This window comes from Galeopterus variegatus, unplaced genomic scaffold (assembly GCF_000696425.1).
Source record: "Galeopterus variegatus unplaced genomic scaffold, G_variegatus-3.0.2 Scaffold3605, whole genome shotgun sequence".
In the NCBI taxonomy this organism is placed as follows: Eukaryota; Metazoa; Chordata; class Mammalia; order Dermoptera; family Cynocephalidae; genus Galeopterus; species Galeopterus variegatus.
This window is the reverse complement of record NW_007729716.1, coordinates 29,822-49,883: the sequence shown is the minus strand read 5'-3', so window position 1 is coordinate 49,883 and position 20,062 is coordinate 29,822. Positions and strand designations below refer to the sequence as shown.

The window sequence follows — 20,062 nt, the reverse complement described above, 5'->3', positions numbered from 1 at the left end:
AAGTATCTTTACATAACAATCAGTAAGTAGTCTGTCCTTTGAGCCAGCAACCTGCTGTGCCACAATCCTTATCTTGCAACAGAGACTTATAGCCTGAGGGAAATTTCCAGTCCTTGCAAGGTCAATGTTTGAAACTGCCAGGCTTTGGAAAACCAGGCCCTGTGAAGTACCTATGCTTTATAGTATATTCCACACTTACAGTTTCAGAGGCTGGGAAGTCCAAAGTCCAGGGAACACATCTGGTGAGGATTTTCTTTGGTAGTGGCTTTACAGCAATGCAGGGGTCTCACATGGCAGAAAATGGTGGAGCAGAGAGAGAGACTCTCACATGCTCTCCTTTTAAAGCCCTCAGAACCATGCCCCTAACCACTATTAAACCATCAAGTTAATCACCTCTTCAAGGGCCCACCTTTCAATTACCATATTAGGATTTCCTACTCTCAACAGTTACAATGGGAATTAAGCTTCTGATTTATGGACATTGGGGAACACAATTCAATCAATCCACAGCAGTTGCTTTGCAGTGAGTTTCAAAATCAGGAAGTGTGAGACCTCTGCCTTTGTTCTACTTTTTCAAGATTATTTTGGCTATTCAGGTTCTCTTCAACCTCCCTATAAGTTTCAGGATCAGCTTATCAATTTCTACAAAGAAGTCAGCTTGGATTTTGATGGAATGGTTTGGAATCTTTAGATCATTTTGGAGAATATTGTTATCTAACAATATTAAGTCTGCCCATCTACGAACATGGGATGTCTTTCCATTTATTTGTGTCCTTAATTTCTTACAACAACGTTTTGTAATTTTCAGAGTATAAGTTTTATAGTTCCCTTATTCAATTTATTCTTTCTGATGCTTTTGTAAATGGAGTTTTTAAGGTTTTTTTCTGGATTGTTCATTGCAAGTGTTTAGAAATACAATTGATTTTTGTATATTGGCCTTGTACCCTGCAGCCTTGTTGAACTCATTTGAATTATTTTTTCAGATCCCATTTAAAATTCTGAGTGGGCACCAGCATGTTGTGAGTTCCTGTCACTTCTGTGTGGATGATACGAAGCTCCTCAGTGGCTCCTATGACTCCACTGTGAAGCTGTGGGTAGGTGGCCTGGTGTTAGTTTCTCCTGGAACTGAAATATCTCATAAGCTTAGGCATCTCTTGTGGACAGTCCCACAGTACTGAGTTCCCTGACACTCCAGGATCCCAGAGGTTTGTTGTTTTGCTTTGTTATCTTCAGATTCTTTCCACGTTCTTTTCTCCTTTTGAGTCAGCAGAAGTGTAGGGACCCTATGGGCACCTGAACAGGGACACACCCTAGCAATATGGCGCCCTTCCGGGTTCTTCTCCGCAGTAAACAAGCCCACCCACGCCAAACCTCAACCAGTCACAGGTCAAGGCTCACCTCCTGCCCAGCCCCGTCCAATCAGCTACCGCCCGTCCACCCCCTATCCAACCCTGAACGCAGCTCCCTATAAATGTACATGCAGTCCTTGAATAAAGCGGAACTTCTCTGGCGAACTGTCAGCTCGGGTCCGTGTGCCCTTTCAAGAAGGACTCAGAGGGGTTTCAGTCTGTCTTGGCTGAAGGGCTCTTGTCTCCATAAGGAGAAATCTGCCAGTTTCCATTTTGGTCATTGCCCCCAAATTAGGAGCATTCATCGAGATGTCCTTGGTTCCCCACGGTGGCCTCCTTACCCTTTCTGCCCGCCTGTCCCATGCCCACCCACCCCATACAGTCACTTATGCCTCTGCTACCTTTTATCCCTCCTTCCCATGAGCCATCCTCTCTCTGTCCCAGGAAATATGTCCCAGTGTCCCCACCCTCACCACCAATAACATTTGTTGTAAGGGGACTTTCCACCCCTGCCTATCCTGAAAAGCTGTTGACCATCTTTGCTACCACAGACACCCTTCTGCTTTGGTTTCCTGCTTTGCGCTCATTGAATTCGCTTGTTACTGACCTTCAGCATGATCGGTGGCCGCTGACAGTACCCCACGGCTGGGTGTGCCACAATTTGTTTTAGCCATTTCCCTTTAGATGGACACCTAGACTGTTGCCAGTGTTTTTGCCATCACCTACAATGCATGCTGAACCTTTTGAGGCAAAAGACCACAATTCTGGTTATTTCCTTAGGAGAGACCCCGTTAGAGTAGAATTTCTGGGTCAAAGGGTGTGAACTTTTAAAAAAAAGTTCTTGAAGGATACTGCTAGATTCTGCAAAGCGTCAGAGAATGAGAAAATTATTTGTTTGCAGCTCTGCTCCCAGAGTGGTAAGTTGCCATCTGGTGCCTGTGGAATTTTGTTTTCTGTGTATGCCAAGGATGGTGAGGGTGTTCTTCCTGCTTGGGGGAGGTGCTGGAAAGTCCTTTCACCCTTTGAGGCTGAGTGGGAGTCGCAGGACCATGTGGTTCTCGTATATTGCTTCTGTAGAGAAGCTGAGCGCTGATGCTGGCCTCAGTTCATGATTTCAGTGAACACGGCAGTGACCACTCTCTCTCCCTCTCTCTCCCATTGATTTGAGGATGCTGCTGATGGATCTGTGGTTCGAGATTTTGAGCAAGGGCCCAGCGCTCCTGTTTTAGAGTGCAGTGTCACGGCCGACAGCAGAAGGTGACCTTTCTCTTGTTTTACACTGAGAGCAAGCAAGCAGGCCAGTGTACAGGCATGTCAGTGACAGTTTTGGTTGCTTTTCAAAAAATTTTAAACAGCAAATAAACAACCATATTCCCCTATGTTGGCCGCAGGGTTTGCATTTTTCTGCTGTGAGAATCAAGTAAACATGACAACACTTTGAAATTTTAAAGTGCTTTAAAGAGAAAATTTATTGTGGCTTATACAAAACCATTTGGCCGCAGGGTTTGCATTTTTCTGCTGTGAGAATCAAGTAAACATGACAACACTTTGAAAATTTAAAGTGCTTTAAAGAGAAAATTTATTGTGGCTTATACAAAGCCAGGAAAATTTATTGTGGCTTATACAAAACCATTCTGAATTTTCTTCGTGAAGTTTCTTTTCTGTAGTCACATGGAAACTGGTGCAGCTGCAAGGAGTGTTAGCAATTTAGTCCAGGCCCTCATTTCCCAGGGGAAACTGAGGCCTGGGGAAGCAGAAGCATGCCTGAGCTGTCATCTGGAAAGAGTCAGGCTGGGAGGCAGTGACACACAGAGAAGGGCCTCTGGGATGCATTTGCTTAAATCCACTCACACAGATGTGAGATGGGCTGGTTACAAACAAGGGAATTTGCTTTATTATTATCATTATTATTATTATTATTTTGGCAGCTGACCAGTAAAGGGATCTGAACCCGTGACCTTGGTGTTATATGGCTGCACTCTATCTAAGTGACTGAACTAACCAGCCAACCTGGGAATTTGCTTTGAAATGGGGTTACTTTTACCTTGAGCAGCAGCTACAAAACTAATATACTAAAATAAAACTAGTATGGGGATTCGAGTTTCATGAGAATTTATCTTAGACAGAGGACACACTTTGCCACAGAAACATGCAATATAAGAAGACAAAGGTACATTTATATTTTTTTTGCTAAATGTACAAGAAAACATTTCAGAACAAAATGAGCAGTCTATTTTAAAGCATTTTCCTGTAAAAAGATAGACATGTGAACAGAGAGGGGAAGTGATTGATCCTTGTCAGTTCCAGAGATCCCCTTAGAAGACGACATAAATTATAGAACAGAACAAATGATACTTTTAAAGCCCTAAATATAAAAGAACATATTTTCGTTCTTTTGTGGCTGAAGGATTAAGGAATATAATGGTGCTGTAGTGCCTTTTGTATTAGGTTCTCTCTGTTTTCAGTGAGAACTCCCTGGTTCCCAGTGGGGATCATGAACCATCTTTTGAAAGATTATTGTGTTATTTGCAATCTTGGTCCTCAGTTATAAAAAGAAGAAAAAGTTCTCCTAGAAACCACAGGTATAATTGTCTCTGTCATTAAGACTGAGTGTTTGTCATTTTATTTCCAGAATTATTGCAGCATCCTATGATAAAACAGTGAGGGCTTGGGACCTTGAAACAGGCAAGCTGCTGGTACGTATGCCCTGCCCCAAGGGGTCATTGTGGCATGGGATCTTGACTGGGCCTTAGGTAGCTTTGGGCTGGACCCGGGGTGAGGGGAGATGACAAAAGCTCCAGTCTTCCAGGAAAGGAGGATTTTCTCAGGGACCCGAGATGCAGATATAAACAGCACCCTATGGTAGCCATTTCTTGCAAAGTCTGGAGGAAACAGATGAGGGAGAGTGGGTAATGGGGGAGGAAATCAAGCTAGAACAGCAGAGAGGGCTTCTGCTTGAAAGATGGGAGGGGTTTGAATGTACGGAAAGAAGGTGGGGGAGAAAGGGATGGCGTTCCAGGATGTTTGGATTGGATGAAGCAGGAAGTAGGGCTGAGGCCATGAGACAAAGGCCATATGGCCGAAGAACTAGGGCTCCAGGCTCTTCCTAATCTGCTCTGCCTTTACCTTGGAGGGGGCCACCTTCCGTCCCTCCAAATAGGTCTGAAATCCCCTCCCTCTCCTGTTTCCCTGCCCAGGCAGCCTCAGCCCTGCTCAGGGGCCTGCTCCAGGCCTCCTGTCCCCACCTCTGCTGTCCTTCACATAGCAGCTCTTTATTCCCCTCTCCTTTCCTCTTATTTTCTCTCCTTAAAAACAAACAAACAAAAAACAGAACAAAACAAAAAAACCTTTCTTCTTAGTACAAAGGTCAATTTATATTCATTGTAAAAATTTTTAGAAAGACAATATAAGCCAAGTTTATGAAAGAAAACAAAAATACTTTAAAACCACCTCTCAGAGATTATAGTTAACATCTTGGTGTCTTTTTCTCAACAAACATGTTTTACACATGAGCATAGACAAGTATGTTTTGTTAGCAAACATACTGTCATTATGCACATGCTTTCTGGGCCCTGACTCTTTTCCCACTTACAAATCAACATCTCCTTTTTAATGGATGTATGGGATTCCACTAAACAGACGGGGCAGGTCTTATCTTACCATTTCCTGTTATAGGATGTTAAAGCTGTTTTTATTTTTTTCTATTATAAGCAATGCTATAGTGGGAACCATTTACATATATTTTTTATACATATGCTTCAATATTTCTTGAGGATATATAACTAAACTTCATTGATAATTTAAGTGGTACAGAATCATGGAGCTTTTAAGAAATGCGTTCCAGAAAGCTGTGCCAACTCATACCCTAGGCACTTGAGGAGAGATCCCCATTTCCCATCCTCATATGCCAGGTACCATGGTTTTTTTAGAAAAATTAGCCAATTTGGTAGGTGAAAAATGTTTATTTCTTCTCTTATAAATTTCCTGTTCTTGTCTCTAGCCAGTTTTTCTATTTGATGTGCTTTTCTTTTTCTTCTTTAACCTTTTTTTTAGTAGTTTTATTTATTTTTGTTGCATAGGTAATCCATGCCACTTGCCAACTATAGAGCAGAATTAGTTATCTACTGCTGCTTGACAAATTATTCCAAAGCCTAGCAGCTTCAACGACATTTATTATCTCACATGGTTTCTGACAGTCAGAAATCTAGGAGCAGCTTAACTGGGTGGTTCAGGCTCTGGTCTCTTGCGAGGTCATAGTTAAGAAGTCATCTGGGGCTACAGTCATCTTAGGCTCCACTGGGGCTGAAGTGTCCCTGTCCAAGATGGCTCACTCACGTGGCTGCAGCAGGAGCCCTCAGTTCATTGCCATGTGGGTCTCCCTGGAGACACAGGGCTATATGAATGTCCTCAGGACCCGATAGTTAACTCCCACGGGGCAATTGATCTGAGGAGCAAGGAGGAAGCCATGATTTTTTTTATAACCCAGTCACACACTATCCCTTCTGCCATATTCTAGCCATTAAAAGTGAGTCACTACATCCAGTCCCCACTCAAGAGGAGGGGAATTAGGTTCCATCTTTTGGAGGGAGGACTGTTGAAGAATTTGTGGGCAGTACCATAATTTAGAACATCTAGAGAGATCCTCCTTTCCTAGATTGTTGAGTAGCTAATTGTCCCCTTCTTATGGCTTGCTGCCAGCCTCCTCCAGGGGACCGTGAGGGTCTGGGGCTATAGTATCTTGTCCACAGTGCCAGTCACAGGGCAGACATTCAATAAACACATGTTTGCTGAATTGGCCAGGAATAAAGTTGGCCATTTCTAGAACCTTGCTTCCAGTTCTGCTAGATGCTCATCTGTCCCAGATGCAGATTAATTCATTACATTTATTTATTTACTTACTTAATTAAAATTAAACAAACTTAAAAATTCAGTTCCTTTTTGCGCTGACTCATTGCAAGTGCTCCGTGACTAAGTGTGGCCAGCAGCTACCACATTGGGTTGTGCATAGATAGAACATTTCCATCATTCAAGAGAGTTGTACTGGGTGGCTGGGCTAGAGAGAAAACAACCTTTTGATTGTTGCCCCATTTCAGTGGAAAGTCAGCCATGATACCTTCATAGTCGCCTGTAAATTTTCTCCTGATGGTAAATATGTGGTCTCAGGCTTGGATGTGGACCATGGAATCTGCATAATGGATGCAGAGAACACCACCACCATATCATTCATCAAAGGTGAGGTCGCAAGGGCTCCCTGCTCTGTTCTGTTCACCATGACAAGCGGCAATGGCCGCTTGTCACCTGACTGAGAGACACTTTCCGTTGCTTTATTTGATGAAACTGTAATGATGTAACTGGTAAATATGTGGTCTCAGGCTTGGATGTGGACCATGGAATCTGCATAATGGATGCAGAGAATACCACCACCATATCATTCATCAAAGGTGAGGTCGCAAGGGCTCCCTGCTCTGTTCTGTTCACCATGACAAGCAGCAATGGCCGCTTGTCACCTGACTGAGAGACACTTTCCGTTGCTTTATTTGATGAAACTGTAATGATGTAACTGCATCATTAAAGCTGAGACATTGACTGATAAAAGCAGACATTTAAAACCGAGACCTATCCTTTTCAGTTAATGCTTTTCCATTCAATCTTGTAACAAATGAAACAAGTGTTCTGCTCCAACCTCACGTAGACATTGAAAGCCTAATCTTTTGTTGTGTGGAGGCTCAGCCTTCTTAATAATTTTACCTGCATTTTTAAAATATGAAAATAATAATCACCATATGTCAATTTCCTGGTGGTGATACTATATCATCATTGAGCAAGATGTTTTCATGGGGGAACAAACTGGGTGAAGGGCATACAGGGTCTCCCTGTGTTATTTCTTCCACCTGCATGTCAGTTTACAGTTACCTAAAAAAAAAAGTTTAAAAAACACATAACCATTGTAAAAAAATTCGGTTATGTAAAGTAAAAGCAAAAGGCTACTGTACCTGTCCTGTCTCCTCCCCAGAGGTATCTATTATTAATAGGTTGCTGGGTGGCCCTCCTGAACTGTGTGTGTGTGAGTGTGTGTATGTGTGTGTGTTAAGCACACCATACTACTCTGCCTATGTCCTTTACGTTGATTTTTATCAACATGGAGCCATGGTGTGCACTGCCCCACAGCTCGCATTTGCCCCTTAACAGACCCCCTCAGTTGTCACTTCTTGCACTAGAAGCTCTAGCTGCACGCCCCACTTCTCCATGCTCCAGCCCACCTCCGGACCTTTGCACGTGCTGTCCTTCTGCAGGGAGTGCTCTTCCTTTCCTGCTTCCCTCGCTGGCTTTTAGAGCCCTTCTTGGACCCTTGAGGGTGGGACAGGCTTCTGCTGGTTGAGAGCCATGACCATTCCTCTCATGGCCCTCAGCCCATGGCAGGTCATTGCCTGCTCAAGAGTGTCTCCTCCATCAGACTGGGAGTTCTGCAGGGCCAGGGAGCAGGTCAGCCGTGCTCACTGTTCAAAGCCTGGCACATGGTAGGCACTCAGGAAGCGTTTGTGAACAGTCCCGTATGAAAACCAGAAATGTGTTTCCCTGATATCATCACTGGCTGGGGGAGCCGGTGAGCTCCCCAGGCCATGTGCTTCATGTGGCCCAACGTGTCACTTTCCCTGTACTGCAGATCATCACAGAAGGTCAATCACGGCATGCTGCTTTGATCCTGACAGCCAGAAGGTGGCTTCCGTCTCACTGGACAGGTGCATCAAGATTTGGGATGTTGCATCCCAGGCCACCTTGCTCACCATCACAAAGTGAGGAGGGTCCCGGGAAGCCGGTGGCATCCTGCAGCAGGGAGGTGGGTGGGACGTCACCATTCATGCCCTCCTGGATTCACATGCAAGCCAGCGTCCATGTGGATGCATCTCCAGCTTGGTCCTGGGTGCTCCAAGGAGGCTGGGGACAGGCAGGCTGGGGGAAAGCCACCTGCTGTGGCCTATAGGCCAGGCCGGGCCAGGCCTCAGATGCATTTTGTTCAAAGTGAGCCAACACTGGAAAACATTGTGTGGAGCCCCCGCAAAAATGTGAATTTCCAGCATCTCCTGTGAAATGGCAAGACCTGATCACTTAGGATCTGCAAGGATTACCTTGCAGGTGGCCACTACCAAATGGGGTGGGTCCTCTCCAGCAGGCCCTGGAGTTAGGATCCCAGAATGCATATATACCAGTCACCCTGCCTGCTTGCCTCGGTTATGAGCTTGGCCGGCCTGGGCCAGCTTTCCTATGGTGGTCTGGCCAGCCATTAAAGGGGAGTAGGTTCCCATCCTGTGTGACCTGGGGCCTCAGTTTCCTCTCCTGCAAAGGAGCAGAGGTGAAGTCTGAACACGATAACACACGAAGAGGGTCCTTAGCACAGTGCCGGCCACCCAGTGAAAGCCTGGGTCAGGGGTTGTGCACTGCTCCTTCGAGCCACTGGCTGGGGGCAGTGAGGGGGTGAGGGCAGCCCAGGCAGCCGCAGCTCCAGTCCACTCCATTCTGTGGCCCCAATGGGTGTGGCTGTGGAGAAGGGAAATAATGAAATGTCTACTGCTAGTTTTGATTTACCTTGGATTTATGTTTTTTTTCTTTTTTCTTTCTGGAAATGTAGTTTTTAGCAAGAAAATATAGAGGCAAGAAGTCTCAGAGCTACAGGGCAGAGTTGGCTTCATGGCATGTGACCTCGGAGGTCATGCAGGGCTCACACTCAGAATTGCCCCACACTCTGTTTCAAAATTCTTAATAATTTCTGAACAAAGAACCTTGCAGTTTTTAGTTTCAAAAATATGTAACTTACGTTTTGAAAATGCAAAACATGCAACACAGTACAAAATTTAAAAGGTACAGAAGGATACACAGTGAAAAAATATCCCTCTCATATCTTGTAACCCTTGTTTCCCTCCAGAAACAATGGTTTCCTTTTTCTTTCTTCCTTTATTTTTTAAACAGCTGTATTGAGATATAATTCACATACCGTGAAATTTACCCATATAAAATTAATTCAGTAGTTTTGGGAATATTACATTACTATAATTTTTAATTGTGGTAAAATGTATACAACATAAAACTTGCCATTTTAACCATTTTTAAGTCTACAGTTCACTGGCATTAATTATATCCACAGTGTTGTGCAACCATCACCGCTATCTATTTCCAAAACCATTTCATCACCCCAAACAGGAACTCTGTACCCATTAAGCAATAACTCCCCACTCCTCCTGCCCCCAGCCCCTGGTAACCTTTATTCTACGTTCTGTCTCTATGAGTTTGCCTATTCTAGATATTATCATATAAGTGGAATCATACCTTACTTGTCTTTTTGTGACTGACTTATTTCACTTAAAATAATGTCCTTAAGATTCACCCATGTTGCAGCACATATCAGAACTTCATTCCTTTTTATTTTTAGGCGGGAGCGCCGCCGCACTCCCAGGTGGCGCACTCTCCAGTGCGCCACCGGGTCGGCCCTTCATTCCTTTTTATGACTGAACAGTATGCATTGTATGTATATGCCACATTTTATCTATTCATTTGTTGATGGACATTTGGGTTGCTTCCACCGTTTAGCTATTGTGAATAATATGGCAATGAATATTGGCATACAAGTATCTGTTTGAGTCTCGGCTTTCAATCCTTTTGGCTACATACCTAGGAGCAGAATTGCTGGGTCATATGATAATATTATGTTTAGCTTTTTGAGGAACTCGGACCATTCACTTTAATTTTCCACTGGGCCCCGACAATTATATAGCTGGCCTTGCTGCAAGATTTTTTTGTTTCATTTTTGGCACATGGCTGGTATGGGGCTCTGAACCCGTGACCTCAGTGTTATAAAGCTGGCTGGAAGATTTTGAAAATCTACATTCTCAACGGATTTTGAAGTTTGCAAAGAGTAAATATAAGTGCTTTTTATAATTTTTTGCCTCAACTGTCAAGCATAATTTGGAAAACTCCTGAGGAGAAGGAAAGTCCATTATCTTTATCCACCCCCGCCTTTTTTTTTTTTGCTTACCATGTTCTGTCTTCCTTTCTGATGTTCCAAGTTTCTTTCTTTTACCATTTCTTTTCTGTTTAGAAAAAAAAAATTCCTATGGTTATATGGGTAGGTCTATGGGCAACAAATCTTCTTAGTTTTTTTTTTCAATCTGAAAAAGTTTGATTTCCTTTTCATTTCTGAAGGATATTTTTGCAGGATACTTTTTTTTCAGTACTTAAAAACTGTCATGTCATGTCATTTTCTTCTGGCCTCCATGGTTTCTGATGAGAAATCCACTGTCCATCAAATTTTTTTCTCTATAGATGCCACTTCTCTCTCGCTGCTTTCAAAATTTTTTTCTTTGTCTTTAGTTTTTGGAAGTTTAATTATGTATGATGTGTCTGGGTATAGATTTCTTTGGATTTGTCCTGTTTGAGGTTTATCCAGATTCTTGAATCTGTGGGTTCATATCTTTGGGCAAATTTGTTAAAATTTCAGTCGCTATTTTTTTAATTGTCTTTTCAGCTCTGCCTTCTTTCTCCTCTCCTTCCAGTACTCTAATGACATAATGTTGGCTCTTTTGTTACTGTCCTACAGGTTCCTGAGACTCTGCTCTTTTTTCCCAGTTTATATTTTCTCTATTGTTTGGATTGGTTAATTAATATTGTTCTGTCTTCATGTTCACTAATTCTTTCCTCTGTCTGGTCCATTCTGCTGTTGAGCCATCCAGTGAGTTTTTTATTCTGGATATTGCATTTTTCAGTTCTAAAATTTCTATTCGGTTCTTCTTATATCGTCTGTTTCTTTGCTGAGCTTTTCTATCTTTTCATTTGTTTCAAGCATGATAACAATTGTCCACATAAGCATTTTTATAATGGTCCCTAAATGTCCTGGTCAGATCATTGTGACATCTGTATCATATCGGTGTTGATATCTGCTGATTATCTTTCTCCATTCACATAGAGATTTTCCTGGCTCCTGGTAGGATGAGTGATTTTCAGTTGTATCCTAGACATTTTAGGTATTAGGAGACTCGGGATCTTGTTGAAATCTTCTGTTTTAGCAGGCCACCTTGTTACAGCCTGGCAAGAGTGGCAGTCTAGGCCCCACTCACCTTTTGCTGATGGAGATGGGGTGGGGATGGGGCTGTAGTTTTGCCTGAGGTGTTTGGCTAGAGTAGAGCAGTTATTATCTATAAATTTTCTCTCTTGCTAGGCTTATTTGGGGATTTTTTTTTTTGCTTGCACTGTGGGTTTTTTGTTTTTGCTTTTGTTTTCTGGTTACAGGTTTTTCCAGCACCTAGTCCAGTAGAGTAGAGCAGTTATTATCTATAAATTTTCTCTCTTGCTAGGCTTATTTGGGGATTTTTTGTTTTTGCCTGCACTTGTGGGTTTTTTGTTTTTGCTTTTGTTTTCTGGTTACAGGTTTTTCCAGCACCTAGTCCATGAAATATGACACAAAAAGAAAACCCAACAAACTCACAACACGGTGTCCTTGCATCCCAAGACTCCTAGCTGGTCTGCCTCTTCTCTCCACCTTTCATCATCTACTTATGTTTGCTTTATAAATAATGTCCAGGGTTGTTAGCTGTACTTAGTGGGAAAACACGGTGTCCTTGCATCCCAAGACTCCTAGCTGGTCTGCCTCTTCTCTCCACCTTTCATCGTCTACTTATGTTTGCTTTATAAATAATGTCCAGGGTTGTTAGCTGTACTTAGTGGGAGGAATAGGGAGAAGTGCATGAACTTCATCTTGTCCAGATCTGCAAGTGCACCATTAGTACTTTTCCTAAAGTTTTGTACGAGTAAAGTGGTCTTTTTTGAGAAGTGGAATTTATTTGAGAGTCCATCCTGGAGAATAGAGAGAGTCCTGTTTTAAGCCCCAATAACAGTGTCTGGATTCTGGGGAGGGCTTGTTGTCAGCCTCTGGCATATGTCAGGATGGTTCTTAGCCCACCAGGCACTGGCATTTGGGAAAGTTTATGTGGACATTCCTGGGAAGCTGACGTTTCTTCTCCTTTGATCTTATTCAGTGTGTGCATTTCAAATAACTGAAATAGAGTCCAAAACTCTAACCTGAGCTGTAGAAAATAGTTTTGTTCATTCCTTTCTTCAGGTAAAATGATTGGTTTGACGATCCAGGTTTACTCAGACATACACAGTTGTGTTTATAAGTTCACTTGAAGACTGTTTATAAGAGGAAATGAGAATCACAGGAAAAATACTTTGAGGATCATAAACAAAACAAAAAGTGGCAAAATTCTGACAGATTTTTTTCTTTTCCAAAAAAAGAAAACATTTAAAAATTGAGAATGAATACCCCAAAACTTTTTTACTTAACTATACAACATTAAAACATGCTTTAACAGCACTGAAGACTGATGGGGAGAGAAGATTTTAAAAAGGGAGAGAGCAGTTGGGTGGAGAAGTAGGGGGACTGAGTAAGAGAGGGGTGGCACTGGAGGAGAGAGGGAGGGGATGGAGGACAAGGAGCCAGGCCCGACATCGTGGGGAGAAATGAGGGCATGGGGCAGTGGAAGAGAACGTCTTCGTAGGTGCGATTTCAGGTTTGGTGCCATTAGTCTATCAACCACTTCTTCCCACTGCTTTGTCCTCAAGCTACAAGCAGCTCTGAATATTGCAGTGGTTCTCAACTGGAGGCAATTTTGTGCCCAGTGGACACTTGACAATGTCTGGGGGCATATTTTGTTGTCACAACTGGGTGTAGGGACTACTGGCATCTAGTATGTAGAGGCCAGGGATGCTGCTAAACATCCTGCAATACATAGGACAGCTTTCTGCATCAAGGAATCATCCAGTACAAAATTCCAATATTGGAATGGTTGAGAAATCCTGCGAGCCTGAGCAATTCATATCTGGATCATGGCAGGCAGTGATCAAAGGAATGGTGTCCATCAGCTCACAGGAGATGATGTCCCCTCCCAACAGCCTCCTGCCTTTAGGTTTGTCTTCAGGTCCTGCGGGATCCATGTGCACCCCCTTCATCTGTGTTTCAGGGCTCATTCCAATGCAATCTCGAACTGCTGTTTTACCTTCAGTGGCCATTTCCTGTGTACAAGCTCCTGGGATAAAAACTTAAAAATATGGAATGTCCACACAGGGGAGTTTCGAAACCGTGGAGCCTGTGTGACTCTGATGCAAGGCCATGAAGGTTCCGTGAGCTCCTGCTTCTTTGCCAGAGACAGTGAGTGATTAATATGTAGAGGGACTCTGCCCCCATGGGCGTGCTGGGCAGAGTTCTTCATGGCCCATTCATGTGGACTTTCCTGAGTACAGATAGGTGATTTCCAGTGATGCTGAGAGCAAGGGTAGATTTTTTCCTATGAGAACAGAAAAGCCAAGAAGGAAATTCATAGACACAAGTTTACAAGGGGCAGAAACTCAGCTCAATATGGCTTAAGCAACAAAATAACTGTATTAACTCCTGTAATGGAAAAGTCCGGGGACTGGCTGTTTAGCTCTGTTGGTTGGAGCACAGCCTTATGACACCTAGGTCGTGGGTTCGGATCCCCATACTGGCCGGCCACCAAAAAAGAAAGTCCAGGAGCAGGTCTGACTTCAGGCAGGCTGGTTCCAGAGCCTCACACAATTCTGTGAGGAACCCAACTCTTCTACTCTGTCTCTCAACTCAGCTTCCCTCTTATATTGGCCTTTTCCCTTAAGGAGGAAAAGATGGCCTCTGGAGGTCCAGGCCAACATGGTTCTGGCCACTGACAATCCTGGAGAAAGAGGATGGTGCTGATGGTGCCAGCACAAGTCCCAGGGAAGACCCTCATTGGTTCAGCTTGGGACGTATGCCAGTGTCTGAACCAATCACTTAGTGGTGGATGAAAGGCTCTGATTGCTAATTGGCCAGGTCTGGGTGACTTGCCCACCCCCCAGAACTAGAGGTTCGGGACAGTACCCTCTGAACCAGACATACTCAAGAGTAGGCAAAGTGTGTTTCCCCCAGGAAATTGGAGAGCTGTTGACAGTTGAAGGGGCATGGATGTGGACAGGGGCAATGATAGGAAGCTAGCCTGGTGAGGCAAGTAGCTGCTCTAGACACCCAGGATTCAAATGTATACTGCCCCATCCTAGTGAGAAGTGGGGCTTCCTCTGTGTGTCTGGGGTGGCCCAGCCAGTGCACATGCAGCCAGTGCACATGCAAGTCATGCCTGACTTGAGAAATGCTAGGGCATTTCTGAACAACTTTACCTCTTCAGAAGCATCCTATGTCTACATTACACTTCACTATGAGGTGCACCACGTGCTTCTGTCCTTGGCTTTACGGGGTTCAGAATTACATAGTCAAACATGATTATTCCAGATTCTGTATATGCAAATTCACTTACCTGCTAACATTTATTTGTAACCTTAAAATCAATACTCTTGGTGCTTTCGTGGCCACTCAGACATATGCAGAGCAGTGAAAAAATTGAGTCACCTGATGCAGACATTCCCAGCTGAGGCAGAACAAGGCGACACTCTGTCTTCTTGTTTCAGCTCTCACACAGTAAAGTGTCCTTTTGGTGGTCTATTTAGTGCCACTTTTTTTTCTGCATTTTTGTGCTTTTTGTTGTCAACTTTGCTGTTTAAGATGGCCCCTAAATGTAGTGCTGAAATGCTGCCTAGGGTTTCTAAGTGGAAGAACCCTGCAATGTGCCTTACGGGAAAAATACATGTGTTGCATAAGCTTTGTTCAGGCATGAGCTACAGTGCTGCTGGCTACGAGTTCAATGTTAATGAATCAACAATATAAAGATTAAATAAGGTGTTTAAACAGAAACACAGATATAGCAAGTTTAGGTGTTAATGGGTTGATGAAAATGTTGTGATCAGGGGCTTGCAAGAACCTAATCCTATATTTCCCCTGGGAGCAATGGTTCAGTATGACAATTCAGTGTTTGCAATAACTATAGAACATAACTACTGTGAACAATGAGAACTGGCTGTAATTGGCTAGAAGTCATTGAGCCACACCAGGAAGTGGTTTCAGTGTCGTCAAAGTGAGCCATGGTGGCACCTCACAAATGGATCCTCGGCCTTCTTTGATCTCACCAGAGGAGGAAGCACTTGGCTGGGGAAGATGACCCCCCCGCCCACCTACCCAGACTCTTTCATCTTGTGTTGCAGGCTCTTTTCTCATTTCTGGAGGGCTCGACAGGACTGTGGCCATTTGGGATGTAGGAGAAGGCTACCGGAAGCTCGCCTTGAAGGTACAAGTGCTAGCATCTGATAGTCATTCTGTGCTGGGGGTTGGGGACACAGCAGTGGGTGAGACAGACCTAGATGCCTCCTAATGGAGTTGACACCTCTGTGGGGATGGACAGACAGGAAACCAGCAAACAAATCATGGACAGTTTTGGATGAAATGGAGAAACCACAACAGGGTGACATATAAAAACAGACTCCAGGGACTAATCTACAGTAGATGGGCAGGGAGGGCTTCTTGGAGAAGGGGCCATTTGAGCTGAGGACTGGATGGCATGGAGGGACTGGATAAGTGAGGATCTTGGGGAGGGGCCTTCCAGGCAGATGGAACAGCAAATGCAAAACCCCTGAGGTGGGAAAGTGTCCAAGAACTGCAGAAATTACCGTGGAGAGGGACAAATGCCATAATGAGGCATGAACAGAAAGCTGTGGGGCCCCAAAATGGGAGGTTTCAATGGAGCACTTTTGGCTGCAAGTTAGAAGAGACCCAACTTAAAGTGGCTATGTAATAAAGGGGTGTATTATCCAACACAGCAAGAATCTAGGATTGGCTCATTCAGTGCCCCTGTTCCAAGCATCCCCTACCCCAAGATTTCTGCGTACTCCCTGGTCTTGTGATCTCATGGTCACTTTTGGCTGTGAATGCTTGCATCTGTGACTCTTGGTCTCTCTGTCCCCCAGGACCCAAACGTAGACTATGCCTCTTTGGGCAGCACTGGGGTTGTTCTCTCTGAGATGTCTTCTCCTAGGACTTTCAAACGGGAGGCAAAGAGAGTTTATATCACAGCAGCTAAATAGCTTGAAACTGAATGTTAAACTTCTATGGGCTTAAAAGTCCCTTTGTCCCCCTGTCAGGTTGCTTTATTCTCTTTCCCCTTCTTCCCTCCTCTCTCACTAGTCTTCTACCGTCAAATTCCTAGCCTTTGGTTATACATAGCAGTTTGACCTTCTCTCTGATCCCTTTCCTCCTACCCTGCCATGTTGCCTCACCCTCTGCCTCTTTCCGTAAGGGAAGGACAAAAAATGATAATGATGCTGATGCAGAGCCCTGCCGTCATTAAGTGTCTGAAGCAGCAATGGCATCTGTCTCTCCTGAGCTCCTTTTTACTTGAGGGAAACAATCCCTCATTTGCTTAAGCCACAGTGGATTGGTTTGCAGTTACTTTAAGCCAAAAGCCCCTCAGTGATGGGACCTCTGAGTGATATTTCCTAGAACAAAGAATGCAAACAAAAACCTGGGACCAGCTGGGAATGAAATCTTTTTTTTTTTTTTTCTCATTGTGCTAAACACCAAAGTACTGTTTTTAAACACACATACATTGCCACTATATACACATGTATCACACGTCTTTACACTTTGTTCCACCTAAATGTTGGTGATTAAACCAGAGAAGCACAATTAGTTGCTGTTAAACATTGGGTTCCTAACATGTTTTTTTGTTTTGTTTTTGTTATTCTTATAAAGCATTTTCTCTAGGTCCTCGTTAAAATTTTATTTTTCTTCAGGGCCATAATGACTGGGTGATGGACGTTGCTGTTAGCAACAACAAGAAATGGGTCCTGTCTGCTTCAAAGGTAAAAGTGGGCAAGCTTTGAGTGGCTTAAAATGTCTATTGCATTTGTCAGAATTGATGATGGCAAAAATGTTAATGAAATTAATACCAAGTATGAAACTCCTGGGCAGGCTGAGTCTGACGTCTACACCTGGCCAGGCCATCCCATTGAGGGGGCTGCCTAGGAATGTGGAAAGCGACCCCTTTTGTTTGCAAATGTGGGGAGCTGCCAGGTATTTCTGTCTGCACCATTGATATTTGAGCTTTGTTGGAGGAAGTCTGGCCAGACTCGTGAGTGATGGAGCCAGCAGGGGACCTTGGAGGGAGGGTACCAGCCCTTGGACAAGCAGCAGAGACTGCCAAAAATCCCAGGTGGGTCTTCCCTCCCAACGTCACTGCACCTTGGGATTCCCATTCAAATGGCATGTAACAGCTAGCCCGGGATATCCTAAGGGCTGTTCCCTAGGTATGAGCACCAGAGAAGTGGGGTCCTACCTTGCCCCCCGACCTTTATTACAGCATGTCATTCTCTAGGCTGGAGGTTTCTGGGTCTATGAGACTGTGGGAAAGACTCTGCCTAACACCACCTTTTTAGAGAGCCAACCAGGGTGCAGACATACCAGGCAAAACCCCCCCAATAATATAATAAATAATTATATGCCTATGTGTTATTACTTTAATATAAAAATGAGCATCTACTTGAAATTATATATTACTCTGTATTTTTTACTCTTCTGTTACATGAATGCTGTTACTTAAACAAAACAGCAACAGGACTAGTTAATAGCAGCAATTGGTCATAATTAACAGTAGAGCTAATAAACAAACATATTTAAGAAAAATATAAAAATATTTTATAATGTTTCTTTTTGTCCACTGATACAGCACTTTATTGTGACTTTAAAAAAATCTTTATTGTTTATTTAAATTTTATAGGATATATTATTGTATATTCTTAACATACATAGATGTAAGACTATTCAAAAAAAGAGAACATAAATAGAACATGACTTACTAAACAGATATTACTTATATTTATTATAAAACAATGCCCTCATTTCATGAGCCAGCATTACTCCGATACCAAAACTAGATAAAGACATCACAAGAAAAGAAAATTACAGACCAGTATCCTTTATAAATATAGATGCAAATATCCTCAACAAAATATTAGCAAATTGAATCCAACCTAGGAATACAAGGATGGTTTAACATAAAATAGTCAATGTAGTAAATAACATTAATAGAACAAAGGGAAAAAACCCCAGATGATCATCTCAATTGACACAGAAAAGGCATTTGTAAAAATCCAAAACCTTTTTCATGATTAAAAAAAAAAACTCTCAGAAAACTAGAAGTAAAAGGAAAGTTTCTCAGCATGATAAGAGTGTGTATGAAAAACCCACAGCTAACATCATCCTGAATGGTGAAAGACTAAAAGCTTTCTTTGCAAGATCAGGATCAAGATAAGACAAGATGCCTGCTATTCAATATTGTACTGGAGGTTTTAGCCAGAACCATCAGACAAGAATAAATAAATAAATAAATAAATAAATATCCTGAATGGTGAAAGACTAAAAGCTTTCTTTGCAAGATCAGGATCAAGATAAGACAAGATGTTCAATATTGTACTGGAGGTTTTAGCCAGAACCATCAGACAAGAATAAATAAATAAATAAATAAATAAAAGGCACCCAAATTGGATAGGAAGACATAAAACTATTTCTATTCACAGATGGCATTATTGTATATATAGAAAATCCCAAAGAATCCATAAGAAAGCTTTGAGAGCTAACAAATAAACTCAACAAAGTTTCAGGGTTACAAGATCAGAAAAATCAGTTGTGTTTCTGCATACCTGCAATGAATAATCTGAAAAGGAAAAGCAATTCCATTTATAATGACATCTAAAAGAATACTTAGGAATAAATCTAACCAAGATGGTGAAAGACTTGTACACTGAAAACTATAAAACCTCACTGAAAGAAATGAAAGAAGACCTAAATAAATGGAAATGCAACCTGTGTTCATGGATAGAAAGATGTCAATACTACCCAAAGTGATATACAGATTCAACACAATTCCTTCACCCCCCCCCCAAAATTCGTATAAAAATTCCAACAACCTTTTCCACAAAAATGTCAAAATTGCAAGGGGCCCTGAAGAGCCAAAACAATCTTGAAGAAGAATATAATTGGAAGACTCACATTTCCTCACTTTGAAACTTACTAGAAATCTACATTAATTAAAACAGTGTGATGTTGGCTTAAGTACAGACATATAGATCAATGAAATAGCGTAGAAAGCCCAGAAATGAACCCTCACTTATACGGTCAATTCATTTTCGACAAGGGTACCAAGACCATTCAACAGAGCAAGGACAGTCTTTTTGACAAACGATGCTAAGAAAACTGGATATCCTTATGCAAAAGGATGAAGTTGAATCTTTACTTTACACCATATACAAAAATGAACTGAAAATTGATCAGAGACCTAAACTTGAGAGTTAAAACTATAAAACTCTTGGAAGAAAACATTGGAGAAAATCTTAATGAGATTTCATTTGGCAATGTTTTTATGGAAAGCACAGGCAACAAAAGAAAAAGCTGATAAATTGGACTTCATCAAAATTAAGAACTTGTGAGGGCCGGCCTGTGACTCACTCGGGAGAGTGCGGTGCTGATAACAACAAGGCCACGGGTTCGGATCCTATATAGGGATGGCCGGTTCGCTCACTGGCTGAGCGTGGTGCTGACAACACCAAGTCAAGGGTTAAGATCCCCTTACCAGTCATCTTTAAAAAAAAAATAAAAAAATAAAGAACTTGTGTGTATCAAAGGATACTATCGAGAAAGTCAAAAGAGCCTACAGAATGGAAGAAAATATTTACAAATCATATAAATGATAAGGGATTAATATTCAGGATATATAAAGAACTTCTAAAACTCAGCAACA

The 20,062-nt window shown here is 42.6% G+C and overlaps 1 protein-coding gene across 1 annotated transcript in view; it reads left to right on the top strand.

Moving 5' to 3' along the window:
* WDR88 (WD repeat domain 88) overlaps window positions 1–20,062 on the top strand; it is a 34,450-nt gene that overhangs the window by 7,543 nt on the left and 6,845 nt on the right. Inside the window, exons 2-9 of the mRNA XM_008585527.1 lie at window positions 984–1,094; window positions 2,518–2,606; window positions 3,982–4,045; window positions 6,443–6,581; window positions 8,014–8,143; window positions 13,358–13,545; window positions 15,477–15,559; window positions 17,061–17,129. Coding sequence (XP_008583749.1) covers window positions 984–1,094; window positions 2,518–2,606; window positions 3,982–4,045; window positions 6,443–6,581; window positions 8,014–8,143; window positions 13,358–13,545; window positions 15,477–15,559; window positions 17,061–17,129 — 873 coding nt within the window. The remainder of the gene's footprint in view (window positions 1–983; window positions 1,095–2,517; window positions 2,607–3,981; window positions 4,046–6,442; window positions 6,582–8,013; window positions 8,144–13,357; window positions 13,546–15,476; window positions 15,560–17,060; window positions 17,130–20,062) is intronic.